Source organism: Elgaria multicarinata, chromosome 11 (genome assembly GCF_023053635.1).
Source record: "Elgaria multicarinata webbii isolate HBS135686 ecotype San Diego chromosome 11, rElgMul1.1.pri, whole genome shotgun sequence".
Classification (NCBI taxonomy): Eukaryota; Metazoa; Chordata; class Lepidosauria; order Squamata; family Anguidae; genus Elgaria; species Elgaria multicarinata.
The window spans coordinates 32,747,135-32,767,324 of NC_086181.1; the positions used below are offsets into that span (position 1 = coordinate 32,747,135).

At 47.0% G+C, this 20,190-nt stretch overlaps 2 protein-coding genes across 4 annotated transcripts; one reads left to right on the top strand and one right to left on the bottom strand.

The window, feature by feature from the left end:
• Window positions 1–6,265: 6,265 nt before the first annotated feature.
• On the top strand, window positions 6,266–14,764 carry LOC134406695 (zinc finger and SCAN domain-containing protein 31-like). Of its 2 annotated transcripts, none has more exons than XM_063138216.1 (5): window positions 6,266–6,341; window positions 8,974–9,960; window positions 10,803–10,932; window positions 11,777–12,260; window positions 13,891–14,764. In XM_063138216.1, the coding sequence occupies exons 2-5, from the start codon at window positions 9,139–9,141 to the stop codon at window positions 13,904–13,906; spliced, it is 1,452 nt and encodes a 483-aa protein (XP_062994286.1). In that variant the 5' UTR covers window positions 6,266–6,341; window positions 8,974–9,138; the 3' UTR covers window positions 13,907–14,764. The 2 variants fall into 2 exon arrangements, with proteins under 2 accessions (XP_062994286.1, XP_062994287.1); XM_063138217.1 differs by having other exon boundaries at window positions 9,004–9,960.
• Window positions 14,765–15,611: 847 nt separating this feature from the next.
• Window positions 15,612–19,568, bottom strand: SLX1A (SLX1 homolog A, structure-specific endonuclease subunit). 2 transcript variants are annotated; one of them, XM_063138229.1, is made up of 7 exons: window positions 19,456–19,567; window positions 18,737–18,943; window positions 18,374–18,425; window positions 17,923–18,252; window positions 17,423–17,559; window positions 16,904–16,991; window positions 15,613–16,614 (listed from the first exon to the last, which is right to left on the bottom strand). In XM_063138229.1, the coding sequence occupies exons 2-7, from the start codon at window positions 18,907–18,909 to the stop codon at window positions 16,582–16,584; spliced, it is 813 nt and encodes a 270-aa protein (XP_062994299.1). In that variant the 5' UTR covers window positions 18,910–18,943; window positions 19,456–19,567; the 3' UTR covers window positions 15,613–16,581. The 2 variants fall into 2 exon arrangements, with proteins under 2 accessions (XP_062994300.1, XP_062994299.1); XM_063138230.1 differs by lacking the exon at window positions 16,904–16,991 and having other exon boundaries at window positions 15,612–16,614; window positions 19,456–19,568.
• Between the last annotated feature and the right edge of the window lie 622 nt (window positions 19,569–20,190).

A 20,190-nucleotide genomic window follows, 5' to 3' on the forward strand; every position in this document is an offset into this window, starting at 1 on the left:
AGCATGGATGTATTCTGTGATTGGATTCCATGAAAAAATCATGAGGATCTGTGCCAGTTATCCACATTTTTGCACTGCGCCCGTGCCCCCGAGTGGTGGATCCCTGATTTTGATCGTTCAGTCTGTGGAGGCAGACGTGCTCTGTGATTGGATTGTGGTTTGGGGGTGTTGCTCTATAAACATTGTATGAAATCATGAGGACCCTTGCCTGTTTTCCATGTTTGTGCTCCATAGCCACGCTCACAAATGCTGGATCCGTGATTTTGGTGGTACAGTCTGTGGAGGCAGATGTGCTCTGTAACTGGATGATAGTTTTGTGGGGGTCCTCTTGTTGTCCCTGAGTAAAGAGCTGGGAATAACAGAGTTGCCAGAGCAGAAAGAAAGTGAGTAAAGGGGCAGGATGGGAATTGAATATATGCTTTCTGGAACCATCAAGAGAAGACCTATCTGAAGGGTCTGGAGGCATCTAGCAGGGCAGCTCCAAAACATATTTGGTGCCAGATGGGAGCCTTCTAGCACACACATCTTGATGTTTTACTGCTTTTTGGTGCTTGTGGCATTCCCGTGTGCTTTCTGCACCATAGAAGGTGTTGCAGGCCTTTAAAACATTCCCCACCCCCTGCCAATAACCCCAGCAAGTGGATGTAGACAGGTTTCTCCTTGACCGTCTTTCCCTCCCCTCTTCCCACCCATTGTAAAGTTCTTCCTCTCTGAGCATGCCCAGGTGTAGGCATGCCTCTGTGTGTGTGTGTGTACTTTTGGGTGTTGTTGTTTTTAACAGCACAACTGTGCTACTGCAAAAAACATGTAAATATTTCTCCCGTGATTTCCAACGCCATTCTTTGCACAATGCCATGGAATCTTAAGTCGAATCACTGTTTCCACCCATACTAAAACAACAAATAATCAAAACAGCGCTTGAAGTGGCTGCCTCATGGTGCTGGATTGGGTGGTTGTACATCTGTACAGGAGTGCAACCTCACCCCACAGCAGAAACTGTACCCCCTCCACTTTGAAGAGCCACCTGTAAGCACACGTCCCTTGCACAGGCATATGTGTGCGGGCCAGTTTAAAACTTTTTGTGGGCTAGTGACTTTTATGGACTCTTGATTTGCAGTGCTGTTCTATACTTGCCACTTCCTCCTCATATGGCATAAGTTCTACAGGTAGTATGCTATGATAGTCCTATGTAGAGTAACCCCATTGAAATAAATGACACTTCTATTAGAGATGACTAATTTCATTCATTGTAATAAGTCGACTGTAAGTAGGACTCACATTGGATACTACCCTCTGGACCTGGAATTTACTCTTCTGGCTAATAGCCTCATGTATTTACCTCTAATCCCTTGTTGAACATCCCAGTTGTGGGATGTGGAGAAGGGATGCCTGTGTGACTGAGGGTGCATGTTAACAGTATCTGCATATGCAGCTTTGTGAGTGTGTGTCCACGTGTGTTGCTGAATGTTGTGTCCTCTGCATCTCCAGAGGATCTGGAGTTCTTAAACTATCTCAAATTGGGAATGAAAGGCACATAGGGATAAGCATATGTGTTCAGTATATTTGCATCCTTGTTTTGCTATTGGTTGCCTGTGCATATATCTGGATGTGGGCAGTTGAATGCATGCTTTGTATGTAGAAGATCCGCATCCAATTCCCACATCACTGAAGAGCCTGGGTTGTAGTGAGGATGGAAATGCCCTTGCTTGAATCCTTGAGGAACTGATGTAAGTCAGGGTAGACCAGCGGTGGGAAGACATGGGGATTGTGGAATCTACTTTTCTTTTTCTTTTCTTACTAGAACCCCAAGATCCACCATCTGTAGCCTAGTGCAAAAGATACACACTGAGGATTCTGAACCCTGTTGTTTGTTTTGAATCCCAGAACTAAATGGAGCTCACAGTCCTTGTACACCCAAATCCACTCCTGGTCACCACAAGCTTTCTTCATTTCAACAGTATAACTTAGGGTCAGAGAGGAGTCATTTTGTTGCTGCTAAATATATCAGAAATCCTTTCTGATGTATTGCGAATTACCCAGAAATCTACCCAGATCTACCCTCTGCCTATCCCTGGAATATACTGTACTGTGCTAGATAAAGGAATGGCATGACTTGATACAAGACAGGTTCGTGTATCTTTTAAATTTTAGTCCTATATATGCAGGTGTAAACACATTGAGATCAATGGGATTCATTAAGTAAAGTCTGTAAACTATAATAAAGATGTGAAGGCCTGGAAAAATTCGGGCCAGGGGGGGGGACATTTCTTTTTCTTGAGGACCATTTTTGGGGTTTTTTTCTGAAAAATTGAACAGCTTTGGATTATGAAATACTTTCTTTTAGAATTTAAGTCAAAGTATTTATATATTGTTGTTACCTAACTTCTATTCCCCCAAAAATGATTTCCAAAAACTATGTAATAAGAACACTTTTACAGAATACTAGATGTAAAATGTCCGGAAATAATGAAGCCATGAGGAAAATTTGTTTTAATCCTCTGTAACATTCCCAGCATAGTTACTTCTTTCATTCCTTATTAAAATTATTGGTCTAAAATATATTTTACTGATAGATATTTATGCTCAGTTTCCCATCATGTGAGTCGAGTCACCTTGGTGTATTCTTGATAATTTGGCTTTTATTCCATAGAGTCCTGTGTTCCTGGTGCTGTAGCAGTCATTTAATGTAGTTCTAATCTATTCAGACACTAATTACAAATTTACTAACTGAGTTTGCTTTTAAAAGTTTTAAAATATAATGATAAGTTTATGGCCAAACTAAGTTATACATAAAACAACTTCAGGAACAGAAAGGCTGCTTTATGTTCCTAAAGTAGCCGTCCCCAACCTGGTGCCCTTGAATGTTTTGGACATTGGCCATGCTGTCTGAAGCTGATAGGAGCTGAAATCCAAAATATCTGGAGAGCATGAGGTTGGTGAAAGCTGTCTTAAAGCAACAAAGTGACTTTACATCTGTAAAGACCAATACAAAAATAAATATTGCTTATTTTCTAATTTTTCCAAAATTTCTGTTCTTTTCCAGAAAAACATAAGAAAAACCAGTGTTTTTTCCATGGCCTCATTATTTCCAGAAATTTTACATCTCTAATATGCATACTGAATTATACTATACTGTATAGGATTGCAGCCTTAACTCTGTAGGACAATGATAACAATAACATTTTAAAAATCTCATCCATGCAAGCCATCTGAATGTAAAGGACATAAATGGCAGATTTAGATGTAATGTTCCCTGAACTCAGAAACATTCATTTTTAAAAGTTGCATCAAGGAAGCTTTCTTCTCACTGAAAATAGCAGTGAATCAAGACCAGGGCAGGGACTAAGGGTTAAACCCCTCCTTCTCCCACCCTGCAGACACAATCCCCGACCCATCCCCTGCACTGTCTATTTATTATTTAAAACGTCGGCCAGGCAAGAGCTAAAGATGTTTCATCTGGTTTGGCCCTTAATCACCTGGAGTTTGGAATAAGTGAAGACATTCAAAAGCCTGTGAAACGAACTGTAAAGCCATAGATGTGAAGTGAAAAATAGAAATAAACTATTTGGTGCATCAAACAGATGAAACACCTTTCTTCCATTCTTGTCTCAGAGCGTCATCACAAAGGGGGAAATCGCGTTTGCTTACCGTTGCTTCTCCGGCTGCGCATTTGTCCCTCATTACTTCCTCTTTTGAAAGAAGAAGTAAACAACGTGCACGTGGCCCATTCAGATCACGCTGCTTCTGCACACAGCAGGAGATAGCAGCAACCTCCATCTTTAAAAATAAGTCAGACTTACTGGGGTGTTTTTTTGTTGCACGAAGGAGGCTAGGAAGGGGTGGGAGGCGTGCGGGAGGCAGATGACGTCATGAGAGGGACCTGCAAAAATCTGTGAGTGCCCAGTAACGAGCATGCAATAAAACGCTCGTCTGATGGATCTCTCAGTCATGCCCGTTATTGACAAGTTATAACTTCTTCACTTGAGCTGGATTGTTAATACATTTGGTGTGAAACTTTAATGGTGATTCATATTTACCATATTTACAGCCCAATCCTGGGCATGTTTACTTGGAAGTGAAATGGGGCTTAGGGCACCTCCAGATGGGGGGGTCTTAGCGCTAACTTAGAGGAGGCCTTTTGCAGCTTTTTAAAGCAGTAGTGTAGATCCTGCCAAGGTGCTTGCATGCTAAAAGCCTCATCTGGAAGCACCCTCCATTCCAAATAAGTGTGCATAAGATTGCACTCTTAAAGCTCTGTGCTTGTGTAGATATAGTACAAATATATCAGTTTACATAGCGTCTGAAAGGTGCCAGCTGTGTCATGGACTGCTGTCAAGACAAATGTTCCTAGGCTAGAGGTACCAATATAAGGCAGCAACACAGATGTACTTTAGTAGAAGTATCACCAGAAAATACACATTTTAAACGTTTTCCCAGAATGGTTTTGCCTGTACCCCTGTATTTTTCCATGGAGGGAGAACAGTGCTTGTATTTTTGCATCTCCCCCATCCTTTTTTTTTTCCTAGGGAAACACCATAACTTAAAATATCATGGCCTCACTGGCAACTTGCCTGGAAGAAATCAGGTTGCAGTTGCTCAGGATTGAGGGAAAGGAACTCTGTATGTACTCAGAGGCACCTCTTTCATAATATTCTTTCTGATTTGGATTTAAGGCGTCATGTGCTCAAATATACCCAAAAGGGTGCTCTACACACACATACACACGGTATCAAGAGACTCATGTTACATACAAATTAAAAGGGGGAGAAAAGTAAGAGAGGATCTCCCCACCCCCATAAAAAAAAACAGGTTGAAGTAGCACTGAATGTTGACAGACAAGGGGAAAAAAACTGATAACCAGGTGGGTGAGGTAATGGAATGGAGTCCCCAAGAGTCCCCCAGGGAAGAACAGATGCCACCAGAGACCAAACAGAGGCAACCTTGGGGAGAGGATGCTTGGTAAGGATTTACTTCAACTGGGATACTGGAGATCACATCTTGGATCAAGACCTTCCTCCTGCTGCTGTCTGGGTTCAAAGTCCTGCGGCTTTGGGCAAGTCAGCCCGAATTCCCACGCATAAGGTGGGAAGTATAGAGATCCACCTTGCAGGGTTGTTGTAAGGTCTTCTGCATGTTAAAAGTGCTACTTTAATATATTTCTGACATTAGACCTGATTCAAATTTTAAAAAGGCAACACACATGAAGGCATAGGTCAATTATTCCTTGTTGTTATGGCTGGGCCCATGATATGTAGTGCTTGAGACAGAAAATTCAAATAGCACCTGCCCTCTACAGACTACTTTTTAGTGGAGCACAATCCACTGTGCAATTCTCCCTTGCGATGGGGTGGATCCAGACTTACTTAGAGGATACCCAATGCAATCGATGGAACAGTAGTAAGTCATGACTTCCGTGGATCTACACCATCTTCCGCAATCTGCTGCTCTCCAGATGTGGCCATGCTGGCTGGGGACGATGGGGATTGCAGTCCAACATGTATGAAGTACATAAGAACATAAGAAGTGCCATGCTGGATCAGACCAAGGGTAAACTGCCCAGATTGCTTCAGCTATGGGGCGGTATATAAATGTTCAACATCACCATCATCTAGTCCAGGACTCTGATGAACATGCAGGACATGGTGCAACAGGTCGGGGAGCGTGGGTCTACTGTTGGATCGAACCCAATGAACGGGAACTTTGCTAACCCAGTACTCCGCTCTGATTCAGTTCAGTGGGGCTTGTGCAGGAGAACTGGCTAGTGGGTTGTGCCCCACGAGTCAGATGTGCCGCTCTGTCCCTAAATCCGTTGCAGCCTCCTGCTTTCGAAAGTTCCCACTCTTGATAGCGCAATTTCTGCCTTTCCCCCTTCTTTGCTTGCCAAACTACTGCACAACCCCCTACAAACCTACCAATACATCCCGGTCTATTTTCTGCCCCACCTCTGATATAGGTTTCATTGGGTAAAATCCAACACAAGCCCTTCATAGAGTAGACCTATTCAAATGAATAGTCAAGACAAACATTTATCTCAATGAGTCTACTCTAAGTAGGACTTCGGTTGGATTTCATCCATCGTGTCGTTCGTGTGTGCCACTGCACCGAAAGACTAACCTCTCTTGGTGGAAGTTTTCAGTATATCGAAGTGTTCCAAAGGGGTTAAGAAATCAAAACTCCAGCCACGATCCTAGAGAGGCTCTGAAATATTCAAGGTTAGGGAGGGATAGAAAATGCTCCTGCATGCTTTTCCGTTCCGCCCAAAGCGGGGAAGAAACGGAATGTGGCGACTGATTTGATTCCCCCAGCCCAGCAAAGCAAGAGGGGCTGCCCAGGGCAAAGGGGTGAGTTCCACGTGCAATTGGCGGGATGGGGCGGGGGTTGGTGGGAAAGGACAAGGAAGGGTTGGAAGAGGTTCGGATTCCCCTTTCCCAGGGCCACGTGGTCCATTATGCTCAAGAGTTGTAGGCTGGCCTCTTTGGATCATGGGTGGGCAACCCTGGTGGGGTGGAGCCCCCCACTTCTAGTCGGGTCTCCGTCTTGCATTACCTAATGCACACGCTTTCTTCCTGTTTTGTGGAAGCCGCCATCCTCATCTTGGTGCCTTCCAGATGTGTTGGGACTACAACTCCCAGCACCCCCAGCTGGGGGACGCTGGGAGTTGTAGTCTTAACACATCTGGAAGGCACCAGGTTGGGGCAAGCTGGAACCTTAGTTACTACTGCTACATAGATTCAGGCTGGGCTCTATCCATGCAGCAGAGCGAGATGGTAGGATCCTGACGCGGTCGAGAGGACTGTACTATTCTTAGAGGATGCCATTTTCAACGATCTCTTATTGAAACAAAAAACACACAAATGCCCTCGCAAGTTGTTTTTTTTTTAAAGCTCATCAAGAAAAAGGATCCTATCTCAGTCCTTTCTTCCTGTTGGGCTAGCCTTCTACTTGCAGAGAGTGGCCCACCTAGGGAGAGCATTGATCCTCCCCCCCTCCCAAATCCTCAACCTGCAGTGGTACGGTCCATTCTTCCGCTGCATCCTACTGCATGGGTAGATCGCAGGCCTGGATGCGTTAGAGCGAAAGGTGAGATGACCCTTTCCATTGGCTCAGCTGGGGCTACCTTAATATCTGACTCCTACTCTCGTAGAACTGTCCCCATCGGCAGTCATTCTGCCTGCCTGGCTGCATCAAAGGGAGAGATGAAACAGCCAGGCCCAATCTTTCGGCTTAGCTGGGACGAGCTGCAGTTTGCTTCTTCCCAGAACTGATTCCAGCTGGTCCTTATAACGTTTATATAACTTTAGAAATAATTGATGCCTTAATTTGCTTGTTTCCCCCTTTTGTATCCTGTCTATTAAATTGTAATTTTAAAGGTGGGGACTTTGAAAGGTCATATAAGAGAGTAGATGCAATAATAATAATAATAATAATAATAATAATAATAATAATAATAATAATAATAATAATAATAATAATAGCCTTTGATTGCCCAGTGTCATTGCTTTTGGCTGTCCCAAGGACTCCTGCTCTCAAATGCTTCCGGCCTTTCTCCCTTGTTGCCTCTTATGTCAGGAACTGCTTTCCAGAATGCCTCTTGAATCCCTTCTAAAAACCTACCTCTTCCATGAAGCTTTTGGTCCAACCTCCTCATGCAATTATCCTACTGTAACTAAGCCAATTATGTGTAATTGAAATAATTGCATATTATTACCCTGTTTTCGCCTACTCCCATTTCTCCCACCTTCCTCCATTGTATCCCTCCTGTTTTTAGATTGTAAGCATATTGGGGTAGGCAAATGTCCTCTTGTTCTTTATAAAGCACTCTGTACATGGATGATGCCATATAGGTAACATTAGTAATAATATAGATGCAGCAGAATGAAGAAGTAGAATAGATTTCAAATTACAGGGTGGGGGAGGGGTATTTTTTTTAATAGTTTCCTATGTTAAGAACTCCCTGCAAATAGAAAACCAGTACCTCTTTTTTCTGGTACTCTAGGTCTCTATTTACAGAGATTTTAATTGAGGGAGCATTGAAAAAATGTACACCATCTGCAATCTGTAGAGGTTTGGTCCGTTCTGCCCCTCATTCCCATCCCATTTTGCTGTCTGTGTAGACCCAGCCTTGGGCCTGAATTAAACAGTCTAGTAGCTAAGGACTTACATGCGTTATCATTCTTCCATCTGGCTGTACCATCTGTGCATGCCAGTGTCCAGATGCCAAACTGCATCTGCACCAGAGGCCAAGATGGATGGATCGCCACATACAATAATCTTATATAAGAATACGATAGTGTAAGGCTTATTACTCGAGAGCTATCAGACCGATTTTGCTCATTTTTGTTTTAAACTGAAGCTTGAGCCGTGTAGACATGCAGAAAATATTGAAAGTTCAAAAACGTGCAACATTTGAGCTTTAATAGCAATTAATTCCCTCCACACCAAACAGGCAGGGTAGCCCCTCTGCCAGTAGGATGGCGGATTGCCCTGCTCGGCCAATAAGTGTGGTGCAAAGGCGGGCTCTTGGCACAGCTGCGTGGTTAGGCTGTCGCTGGCAGGGTGTTGGAGGAAGGGAACAGAGCCAGCCAATCGGGGCACGTGAAGAAGGGGGCGGGGCATTCTTCATGCAAATTTCAGAGGGGGGATTCGCTATGCATGAGCCATATTTGCATTATTCATGAACCCCTCTGTGGTGAGGGGACTGAGGGGCAAAAAAGGAGGAAAGGAGCAGGACTACTAGTGCCCATGGCAACATGGGCTTTACGCTAGTAGGTAGTAAGAGTTGGTGACAGGCAAAGAGAATTATCAACCTTTCCTACTCCTTTTTCCCTGTGAAAATTCCTGGGTCTAACTACCGCCCTTGCATCTTCACGCCAGGGATGGTTGCTAGCAGGCAGGACCCTTGTAAGGTGCAGGTGGAAATAAAAGGTAGCCTGTCTTAACCTAAGCAACCCTGTGCAACTTCCATTAATCTAGGAAACTACCAGTGTTCCATTTTCCTGACAGAACCATGCCTACGCTGCCTTACCACAGATTACTGTAACCACAGGCCAGTGTTGGGGACCTGAGCGTTTCTCTTCAGTGAGAGGGACGGAAGCTGAGAGAAGGCTACTGCTGTGTGACGGTCCCTTGAGAAACAACATGGCCGCACAGCAACATGCAAACAAAATGGCCGCTCCTCCGGGAGAAATGGCGGACCTGGGACTCTCATCACAGGTTCGAGTGAAAATGGAGGCTCAGTGCCAAGTGGACGGCAGCAGCACAAGAGAAGGAGGTGGGAAATTCCCCGGCATAATCCAATCTGGGACCGCCGAGGAGTCGGTGAGGGAGGCATCTGCAGCAAGGGTGAAGCAGGAGCTGGTAGAGGCGCCGCTGAGGAGCTGGGATTGCCAGTGGCAACGGGTGTTAGAGGTGGTCCCAACTCCCATGAGCACCCCAGGATGGGACAACCTACAGCTGCCTCCTTTGACTCAAGGAGGCAACTCCGAGGCCTACCTGGCCACCTTTGAGCGCGTGGCCGACGCTTCTCAGTGGCCTCGGGAGGAGTGGGTGACTCGGCTCGTGCCTGTTCTCAGTGGACAAGCCCAGCAGGCCTATTTCAGCCTGGACGCAAAGGACAAGGGTGACTATGGCAAGGTGAAGGTGGCCATTTTGAGGCTGGACGACTATACCTCTGCAGAGACCCACCGCCAAGGCTTTAGGCACTTCTGTTACCAGGATGCCGAGGGGCCACGTGGGACGTGCCGGCAGCTCCAGGAGCTCTGTCATCGCTGGTTGAGGCCCGAGAGCCACACCAAGGAGCAAATTGTGGACCTGCTCATCTTGGAGCAGTTCCTTGTTATCCTGCCGCAGGAAATGCAAGATTGGATTCGAGAACGTGGACCTGAGACCTGTGACCGGGCCGTGGCGCTGGCTGAGGAGTTCCTGCAAGAACAGCAGGAGACCGAGAGATGGGCCCAACAGGTGAGGAGTTTTTTTTCAGCCCTGAATTTTTTCTGGAGCTGGGGGGGCTGTCTTGGATTTGCAAGCAGGGGTATTGTGTTGTGCCTAGAGAAGAGTCAAATAGTGGACATGATGGTGTGGCCTTGGTTGTGTGTCAAAGGGGTTTTTTCTGCTTTCGTCGGCTCCCTCTCCACTTTCTCCACATCATGCATAATTTTATACACCTTTACCATGTTCTCTGATGCTCAAAGCCCCAAACGTTGTAACCTTTCCTCATAGGGGAGTTGCTTCAGCCCCTTGATCATAAGAACATAGGAAGAGCCATGCTGGATTAGACACAGTGGCCAACCAGCTGTCAACCAGGGACCCATAAGCAGGACATGGTGCAACAGCACCCTCCCAGCCATGTTCCCCAGCAGCTGGTGTATATAGGCTTACTGCCTTGGATACTGGAGGTAACAGGACCAGTAGCCATTGATAGCCTTCTGCTCCTGGAATTCATCCGCCCCATTTTAAAGTCAACCAAATTTTGGTTGCCCTTTTCTGCACCTTCTCCATCGCTTGTTCTGTTTCTCTCTCTCTCTCTCTCTGGTGTAAGATTTTTAAAGCATTCCTCATGCATTTTAAGCTTATCTGTGTACCTATAAGGGCTAGAAACTTGACTTTCTAAAAACATGAAATCTGACCTTGTTTGGATGCCAAATTTTGCACCTAGCATTAGTTTCTATGCAGCCCAAATCGCCAGAGCCCTGCCTATTGTTTCCAGCCAGAAAGCAAGTGAAAGCATCTCACACTTAATTATAATGTTTGTCCCATCCTGGTTCAGCTTGACCATGTACTTTCATTTGTTGTCGTTGTTTCAGATAACAGTGCCAATTGAGATGGTGATTGTAAACTCCCCTGTTGTAGATCAGGCTCTGTCAGATGCAACACAGAGACATCCATACAAGGAGGCCAAAAACGCTAACAATGAAGATACCAGTTCATTGCAAGGTAACTGTAGCGCCTCAGAAGGGTAGGGGGTTATTGCTGTTTGCAGGATTAGGTTCATGGCATGTAGGAGCCTATTCTCCCATAGGTAGGATCTAGGTTGGATTCACCTGATTGCTTTTTCCCCTTGCTCAAAAGTAACCTTTTGACATAAAAAAGCTCATCAGATTGGGGTTTGCCACAGGGCGCGTGGATTCAGCCAAATGCATAATCACTCCAGGCCTCGATGTTATTTTACCCAGTAAAGAAGCTGCAAAAGGGAACCATCCCTGGAGAAATACCAGTTGTGAATGCCAATGTTGAGCAAGAAGGAAAACTAAAGGAAGAAAAGCCATAAGAAGATGGAAAAGAAGGGCTGATCTAGAATGAGTAGAATAACAATAGTGATCACAATCCTGCAGTTTCTCGATGCTGGAGAAGGTACTGAGCTCTTTGGGTAGCCGGTATTCAAAATCAATATCTTGCCCAGAGCAAAAATGTATTCATTTTATTTTATTTATAAAAAATATTTCTGAGTCACCCTGCAGTTTAGAAAGGACCCCAAGGCAACTTACAATTTTAAACTTTAAAACAATTTAGGACGCAATCCCAGGCATATTTATTTGGAGGGGAAGTCCTACAACTCCCAGCATGCCCCAGCCAGCATGGTTGGCTGCGGCATGCTGGGAGTTGTAGGACTTTTTTTCTGTCTAAACATGCCTAGGATTGCACCTTTAATTAAATGAATAAAACTGGAGCTGCCAGGGATTGAACATGGGATGCAAACCAAGTGTTTTGCTGCTGAGCTATGGTCCCTCCCTACCACATGCCTTCCACTCTCTCGCTCTCTTCCTTCCTCCCCCAACAGAAACCAACTTTGCAAGCAGAGCTGGGACCAAGGATGCACGCCAGGGAGACCCCGAAGCGGATGAACAAGGCAGGCGATCTCAAGGGGAATTGGGAGAAGCTGTTTTCCTCAAGAGCGACCCTAGGAGATCGCACATGAGCGAGCGCGGCTTAGGGAAACCACAGAGGGGGGGCTGCCTGCCAGTGAGGGTGATCAAGGACAGGGGACTTGGAGGCGGCCTAGCCGACCCGGAAGCCAAGCGGCACCTGTGCAAGGAGTGCGGGAAAAGGTTCCGCAAGAAGTGGGACCTCATCAGGCACGAAAGGATCCACACGGGTGAGAAGCCGTACCAGTGCCCGGAATGCGGGAACAGCTTCAATCGGAACACCACCCTCACAAAACACCTCCTCATTCACTCAGGGGAGAAGCCCCACCAATGCGCCTATTGCGGGAAGAGATTCACGCGGCGCTCGCACGTTGTGAACCACCAGAGACGCCATTCATGGTAGGAGGCGCTCCGTTCCTCTCTCGCTGGGCCTGGGCTTAGCATCCCAGCCTGTAGCAAGGCTGCGGGATGAGCATGTGCGGGTGGAAAGAAAATGTGAGCTCAAAGATGGTGGCCTAGAAAAAGTATGGTTCATTTTTGGAGGGAGGGTTTTCCTGACGCGGTTAACTGGACCATCATCATCATTTCATTTCTATACCATCCAATAGCTGAAGCTCTCTGGGTGGTTTGCAACAATACGCAGATAAAAGTAGCATAAAAAAAATTAAATGTACAAATTTAATATAATTTAAACAGCCTCGTGTGGTGCAGAGTTGTAAGCGGCAATTACTGCAGCCGAAACTCTCCCCACGGCCTGAGTTCGATGCCAGCGGAAGCTAGTTCTCAGGCAGCTGGCTCAGGTCGACTCAGCCTTCCATCCTTCCAAGGTCGGTAAATTGAGTACCCAGCTAGCTGGGGGAAAGGTAACTGCGACTGGGGAAGGCAATGGCAAACCACCCCGCGACAAAGTCTGCCAAGAAAATGTCAGCGTCCCTCTAAGAGTCAGTAATGACTCAAGTGCTTGCACGAGAGGTTCCTTTCCTTTCCAAACAGCTAAAAACAATTACAACAGAATACTCAACATGTTCAGGCAGCAGGATAGATGCACTGAAAAGATGGCAGTGTTGGTGCCAGGAGGGCCTCAATGGGGTGTTTGTTTCAAAGTTAGGGGGTGGGGAAGGACACCACTGAGAAGGCCCTCTCCCCTGTTGCCACCTTCCAAGCCTCCCTTGGAGGAGGCACGCGAAGGAAGGCCCCAGATGTCTACTGTAGTGTCCGGGTAAGTTCATGTTGGGAGAGGCGTTCCGTCAGATATTGTGGTCCCGAGCCATGTAAGGTAAGTGGGCCCTCGGTTTCTTTCTAGGCAGCAAGCAAACACACACACACACACACAGATAACTCATGAACGGGCCGTGTTCCCCGAACCAGCAGGCTCAACGTTTCCCCCTGACATAATTAGGGAAAGCGGCCGTAGCACACTTTTTGCTTGCAGAAGGGCCCAGATACGATCCTTGGGAACAGGTAGCAAGAGATGAGAAGAAAGAGCTCTGCTCCAGAGCCCCTGCAGAGCTTCTGTCGGTCAGATTAGACTTCGATAAAATTGTGGCTGGGGCCAAAGGGAAGTAGAGATGGGTGATTTCGTCTATTTCGCAGTCACATGTGCTCACCCATATCTGTTTCATCCTATTTCTGCATCAATCAGCAATGTTTTTTATCCCATACTGTACCTACAAAGACTGCATTTTAAATATGTATTTCCCACATGGCAAGCTTATATATGTCTACTCAGAAGTCTGCCCCACTGAGTTCATGGGGACATACTCCCAGATAAGTGAGGGTTGGGTTGTAGCTGGCAGCAACTTGGAAGGTAGGCTTCCAACACAGGGGAACGACGGTCAAGCAAGCAAACCGTTTGCCTTCCAAAGCCACGCAATCCCAAGAGGACTGTGCCACTTTTTCCTGAACGTGTAGATCAGTCCTCGCCCCACAAGTGAGGGCTCTCCATTCAGTTTCAGCCCCAAATTGACAAGAGAAAGAAGCCTAGGCTTTTCTGTTCCTTCTAACTGTGTACACTCTGCATTGGTTGCAGCCAAGGAAGGTCTTGATGAAACAACCACCGGTTCCGGTCCGTGCGAAGTCTTTTAACTCCCTTCTCCGGAGGCAAAGGGGATCACCGCATGTTAGCGTTGCAAGGCTCGGAGTGCAGTGGGGCGGCTTCGAGGGTGTTCGTCGCTTGTGTCCATCTTGGATCCGGTGATCGAAAATGCATCGGAGATCAGGCAGCTTCCAGGGACGCCAGGTCAGGGAAGATCTGTGTCCACGTCTATTGTTTGGCAAACAGCAGCAAGACTGAGGGAGCATCCGAGAAAGAGGGGGGTGGGGCATCATCCAACTTTTCCCGGTCAAGAATTGTGGTAGTGAGGTCCAATTCCAGAACTTGGGTGTGTGTGTGTGTGTGTGAATTATCAGACCACGTTCTGGAGCAAAAGTTAGCATTTCATCACAGCATTGGAAGGACACGTGAGTCCAAACTACCAGACACTCCTTGAAGGACTTAACTTTTGATCCAGCTACTATTTTTATACCAAGCCAGCCTTGCTGACCCGGAATTACGCTTTTGCTGTTATTCTGTATCCGTGCCTGAAGCTGCCTGTTCTCATCAAGGAGACAAATGTGAGGCATTTAAAGGGCGAAAGTGGCAGAGGAACAGTGCTGTCTGCTCTGGCTTTGGGGGCATGGTGTAGTCTTTGTCTGCAACTGAACACCTAGGTGATGGGAGCCCAGCGAAAATAAGGCATTGTCTAGCCTGGCCCAGGTTAAATCAAACTCCAGCTCTTCGGCTGAAGATAAGATTGCAAACTGACCAGAAAAAACAGTTTGCCTGTTGTGCTGCTGTGCCTTTCACAGCAGCTCGATGTGCAGAAATTAACAGGTTTCACAGCATGGGGATGACATTTATCACCTGCCAATCTCTGCACATCGAGCTGCTGTGAAAAGCACAGGTCCAGTGGCTAGTTGAAAATTTGGCAACCCAAGTTGGAGAAGGAAACGGGAAACACTCCAGCCTCTCATTCTGGCTTGCTCTTGCCGAGGAGGTCTTCATCGGACCCTAGGTATTCCTAGTCAGTGCTCACACAAGGCTGATTCATCCCCCTTTGAGTCCTGTGAGGTGTAACTGACAACAGTTAAAAGTGTTTTCATTTTAACTTAACCCTTTTAAAATAGAAAATCAATGCAACACCTGTTTATGTAATAATTTATTTCCCTCTTTTCTAATATGTTGTCCAAAGGCTGCTTACAAAAAGCTTATGACTGGAAAATACATAAATTATCAAACATTCATAAATCAAGTCATTTGTTCTAATAAAAACTATCAACAGTCACTGTTGTTCTCTAAGCGGGATCCCTCTTGCTTTTCAAGCCTATCCTAGTCCTGTTCCAGAAGTGTACCATTTTTTTTCTTTAAAGTGCATAATTTATCTAAGGGGAGAAATCCAACTTTTCTTTGAGCAGAGTCTCAATTATTTCTTTTTTTAAAAAAAAGCACGTGCTGAGATAGCAAAATGGTCAAGACTATTTCTGTACTGTGATCAGGAAACAGGTCTTTTCTGTGTTTCATATAAGCACCCAACTCATGATAAAAAACAGTAATAGCAGTCATAGGCTTGGTACAGACAACACGTTTCTCTACGCAGTGGGAAAACCCCACTCAACGGTTGAATTTTTAGGAGGTACTCACCACACAACATGTTCTAACTCCACCGTTGTTTGACTGTGGGCTCCCGTGGATTATTTCCCTCTTTTCTAAAAGGATTTGGGTAAAAGGAACTGTTTGATTGACAGTTCTTCTGCCCTCTCTTCTCCCCCAGTCCTGATGGTATCCCATCAGCCATTGCTGCAAAAGAACAATCCTGGCGGCTCTCCTAGAGCAGCACTCGCTCTTTTCGTCACTCTTGCCAGAGAACTCTGTAGCCAATGGGAAAAGTCAACTCAACGGAAAACTCCACGGTGCCCTCCACACAACAGACAACATAATGATTGTGCAGGAACTCCCCTCTGCACAACACGGGTATTCATTTCTCAACTGTGGTGTAAAAACTCCACTGTGGAGTTCTAAACCCACCGTTGAGAAATGTGTTGTCTGAACTGAGCCGTAGTTTTATATACACACTTTAGGTCAGGTGAGGGCAAGCTGGGTCCCCTTGGATGTTCTGGACTGAAACTCCCATAAAACTCAGCATGGCCAATGGTCAGGGATTCTGGGAGTTTCAGTCAAAACGTCTGAATGCCATCAGGTTGCCTGTCCCCACTTTAGATTCATGGAGCCTTTTTCATGTTGTCCTTTCCCCAACTGACTGTGCTGTAGCTATTCAGCAGTGCAATCACCACAGTTGTCTGGAAGCATTAGAACATCCCCTTCCTAGCCAGGAAATCCAGGTAGGCTGGCTGGAGGAAGGGGACCGGGGGGTGGGGGGTGGCTGCCAATCCTGATTTTGTGCTCTTTCCAGAGAATCCAGGAGTCCTGAATTTCACAGACCTCGCGCCTGATTATTGATCCTTTTATTTACTCATTCCACTTCAGAAAATTCATTTGTTTGTTCATTTGTTACATGATTCTGGGGCTGGGAGTTTCAAGACCTCAGGTCCAGCTGGGAAAAGAACAAGAAAAGGGACTTTTGATTCAAGGGACCCAGCCCTCTGGGTGGAGGAGGAAGAAGAACTGGACTACACTCAGTGCTGGGATTCCTGGGAATTCTTCCATTTTCCCAAAGGGAAAAGGTCAATTTTGTTGCAGTTCATCAGCCCAATGTTCCTGCAGCATAAAAGAAAGGAAAGGTAGTTATGGGGGGTTGAAGACATCAGTGGGACTTATACATGAAGAGATGTGCCCTAATAAAGGGGAGGGGGCAGCACTTAACTAGCTCAGACAAGAGATTATATTGTTGGTGACTAAGAGGGAAGAAAGATGGTCCAAAGGTGTATAAGGAGAAAAGGTTTAAACATGAGATGAGGGTATACATCCCCTGCAGGAAAACAATACAGTGAATTGGGTTTCTAGAACAAAGCAGGCAAGTCTAGGAAGAACAGTGAGAGAGCTTTACCTGGGAGGAGGTGGGGTCAGCCTCTAGGTCACCATAACACCCTTTGTAGTAACGAATTAGATCTCCCCAAAGCACAAGATTCTTGCAGCTGAAGTGGGGAAAAACTGAAATCAATGGGCCTGTTCACACATCATGACAACCAGTCACAGCTTAATTTACCTGCTTGGGCTGTCGTGCTGTGCCTCTGGCACCACTTTTGCATGGTGCCTGGCTTGCATCATGCGAAGTGAGGCGGCAGGGCTCGGGGGTGAGACAACCCTCAAGCAACCCCTGCTGCCTTGTTCGCATGACACGACAACCCAAATGGCACCCGTGTAGGTAAATGAAGCCACGGTGGGCTGTCGCGACATGTGAACCAAGTCATTCACCGCTCTGGAATCTCTTTTTAGAGATGGAGTGGTATAAATATTGAAATAAACAGAGTGTGGTCATTTGGAGGGGGAGGGATGGTAAAGGAGGGGAATCAGTGCGAACATTTAAATTCTGTCCACAATACTGTGCACAGGGGAAGTTGCTTACCCTGGGCATTGCCCTTCTATAGGCAGGAACTGCTGCGGCTCCTTCTCTAGGAAAACCTGAGACAGGCAAATGATGTGAGCAGCCAGGGTGCAGCCAGAGTGGAAGCAGCGCAAGGGGGTGTCATCATCATCCCCATCCTGAAGAGAGAAGGTTTTGGAATACAGCCCTCAATTCCTTCCAGTTAAGCCCCCCTTGACACACACACCCTTCCTCCAAAAGACAGAAAAGAAATTGATGCCATGTCTGATCCAATAAACCCTAAAATCCCCTTTTAGATGACCTAAGTGCCTTGACTTTCCTGCCCCCCAAATTCAAATCCAACTCCTGCCCAAGAGCATTTCAGAGGCCACATGCTTGGCTTTGAATAAGATTAAACTGACACTCTTCCCAGAAACCTCAGTTCTTAAACCACCCGAACACTGAGGAACCCAGAGTTCTAGCCTTTCTGCCCCCTCTAAGCCAGGGAGAGCACATTTCAGGCTTCATGTGTCTACACTCACCTGGAACTTTTTCAGACAGATACTACAGCGTTTTGGAGTTGCCACCCATCCCTCTGAGGGTTCCGGCTTCACCCCTTTGGCCTCCTTGACAGCTCGGACCTGCCCAAAGGCCACCGGCATGTGTAGAGGAGGCTCCAGGCCCACGGGGAAGTCTCTGCAATATTCCTGCTTGAGCCAGCGGATAGTGAGGGGCAGGCGGCACCAAGGGGCAACTTGGAGCATGTGGGCTAAGACGCGCAGGTGGAAGTCGAACTGCCGCTCCCGGGAGGTGCGGCGGGTAACGTGGGTGAGACGGCGGGAGGAATGTGGGTGCTGCCAGGCCCATTCAAACTGTGGGAACAAACAAGAGAAAGAAGGCGGGGGAATCAAAAGGGATTGCCTGAGGAACTGGGGGAGACCCCGTTGCTAAGCCGGAAAGGCAGCTATGAGCAGAGATTGAGATGTGCCTTACCCGCAGAGCAGCCACGTCAGAGGGGAATCCGTGGACAATCAACACCATTTCCCTGCAAGGAAAGAGGAAGGGGAGCTCGCTATCCTAGCCTGAATGGAGTTCCCAGCATGCACTGGTGCCCCCTCAGCATGGTTGGCCTCAACAATGGACATATGACAATGAAGACCCAGACAGAAAATTAATTCTGGGAGGGCCGTAGCTCAATAGCTCTCCTTGCATAAGATCCCAGGTTCAACCCCCAGCATCTCCAAGGACCTGTCTAAAACCCTGGAGTGCCGCTGCCAGTCAGTGCTGACAATAATGGCTTAGATGACCAATGGACTGGCTATGAACAAGGCAGCCTTCTATGTCCCCCTGAATTACCAAGGCCCACGGCCACTTGTCTTCCAAGCCCCCCCACGGCGTTTCCCAGCATTGTGCTGATCTATGCGTCGTTCAGGATTGACAGTGAAGCCAACGTAGACCCGGCCCTGGTAACGGGGGTTGGTGCAGTAGAGAAGATAGACTCCAAAGAAGCTGCGCACTTCCACCACCATGGCTGCCGCCAATGGCTGAGCAAGCCTGAGAGATCTGCAGATAAGGAGAAAACAAGTATTAGAATACAGAGCCAGCTCTTTCAGTAGCACCATTTCCCGTTGCTACTTCTACCCGCCCTCTGCTCCCACACCTCCCCATTTTCCACCCTGCTCTGGACGTGGTTCAGGTTGTTGTAGTTTAGGGGTGGGCAATGTGTTGCCCTCCCGATATTTTAGTCTAAAACTCCCATAATCCCTTGCCACTGGCTCTACTGGCTAGGGCTGATGGGAGTTGTAGGTCCAAACCTTTGGGGGTCCACAAGTTGTCCACCCCTGCTAGTTTATCCTGATGGAGCTCCTGCACCTTTTAAGAGCTACATGGATGTCGACATCACTGGATCTACATTGGGGGGGGGGGAGAGCTACACCTGTTGAATTCCTGCCTGTCAACACAGTTCAATTCCCACTGTAAGAAGAACGGCTCATATTGAACTTCTGCCTGTCGTGCAACACACAGACCCCAGCCAAGAGGGGCGTGGGTGGGTCGGTGGGAACCTGGATACAAACCTAGTGCCACATTTGACCTTCCCGCCGTGGCCTGATGGTATTTTCCCACAAAAGCGCGCCTTGCTTTGTCCTCACTTCACATCCCTGGCATTTCCCATCATGCCCTGCGCCTTCCCTCCAGCGATCTTCCCATTTCCCATCGTCCCCTCTGCCTAAGCCTAGTCTCAGTTCCCGTCATGCTCTGCTGCTACACCCCTCCCCCAAACCCCTCTTGGAAGCATCCACCCCTCCCTCGTGAGGACGGCCGCCGGTCGAGTGTTGCCTAGCAACACTACCTACTCCTGCTAGCCGTAATTTTGAATTCAGCCTCGTTCATATTCAATTGGCTGCACGAAGAAATGTCCCGCTCACGTGGGTGCAACCCACGAGCGGAACGGATGACGTCATGAGAGCAGACACGGAGCATAGACTTATTAACAACATAAAGAAGAAGAGGTGTAACTTTAATAACAAGTCTGTGCTTCTTTATATCAGCGTTTTTATAAGCCTTAGTCTATGATAAGTGTAGAGCGGAGTCGCTGTATCCTTGACGGAACCTTTCTTTACAGTAGAAAGCTAGCTCAAATCCTTATTATGAACTACGGTGGTATATGACTCTCCATTTTTCTTTCTCTTTGGTGACAAAAATCACACGGAAGTGACGTAATACTACTTGCGATCGATCTGATTGGCAAATGAAAATGGAGGCCTAGCCAGGAACAGAAGTGACGTATACCATAGGCGGAAGTGGCTGCG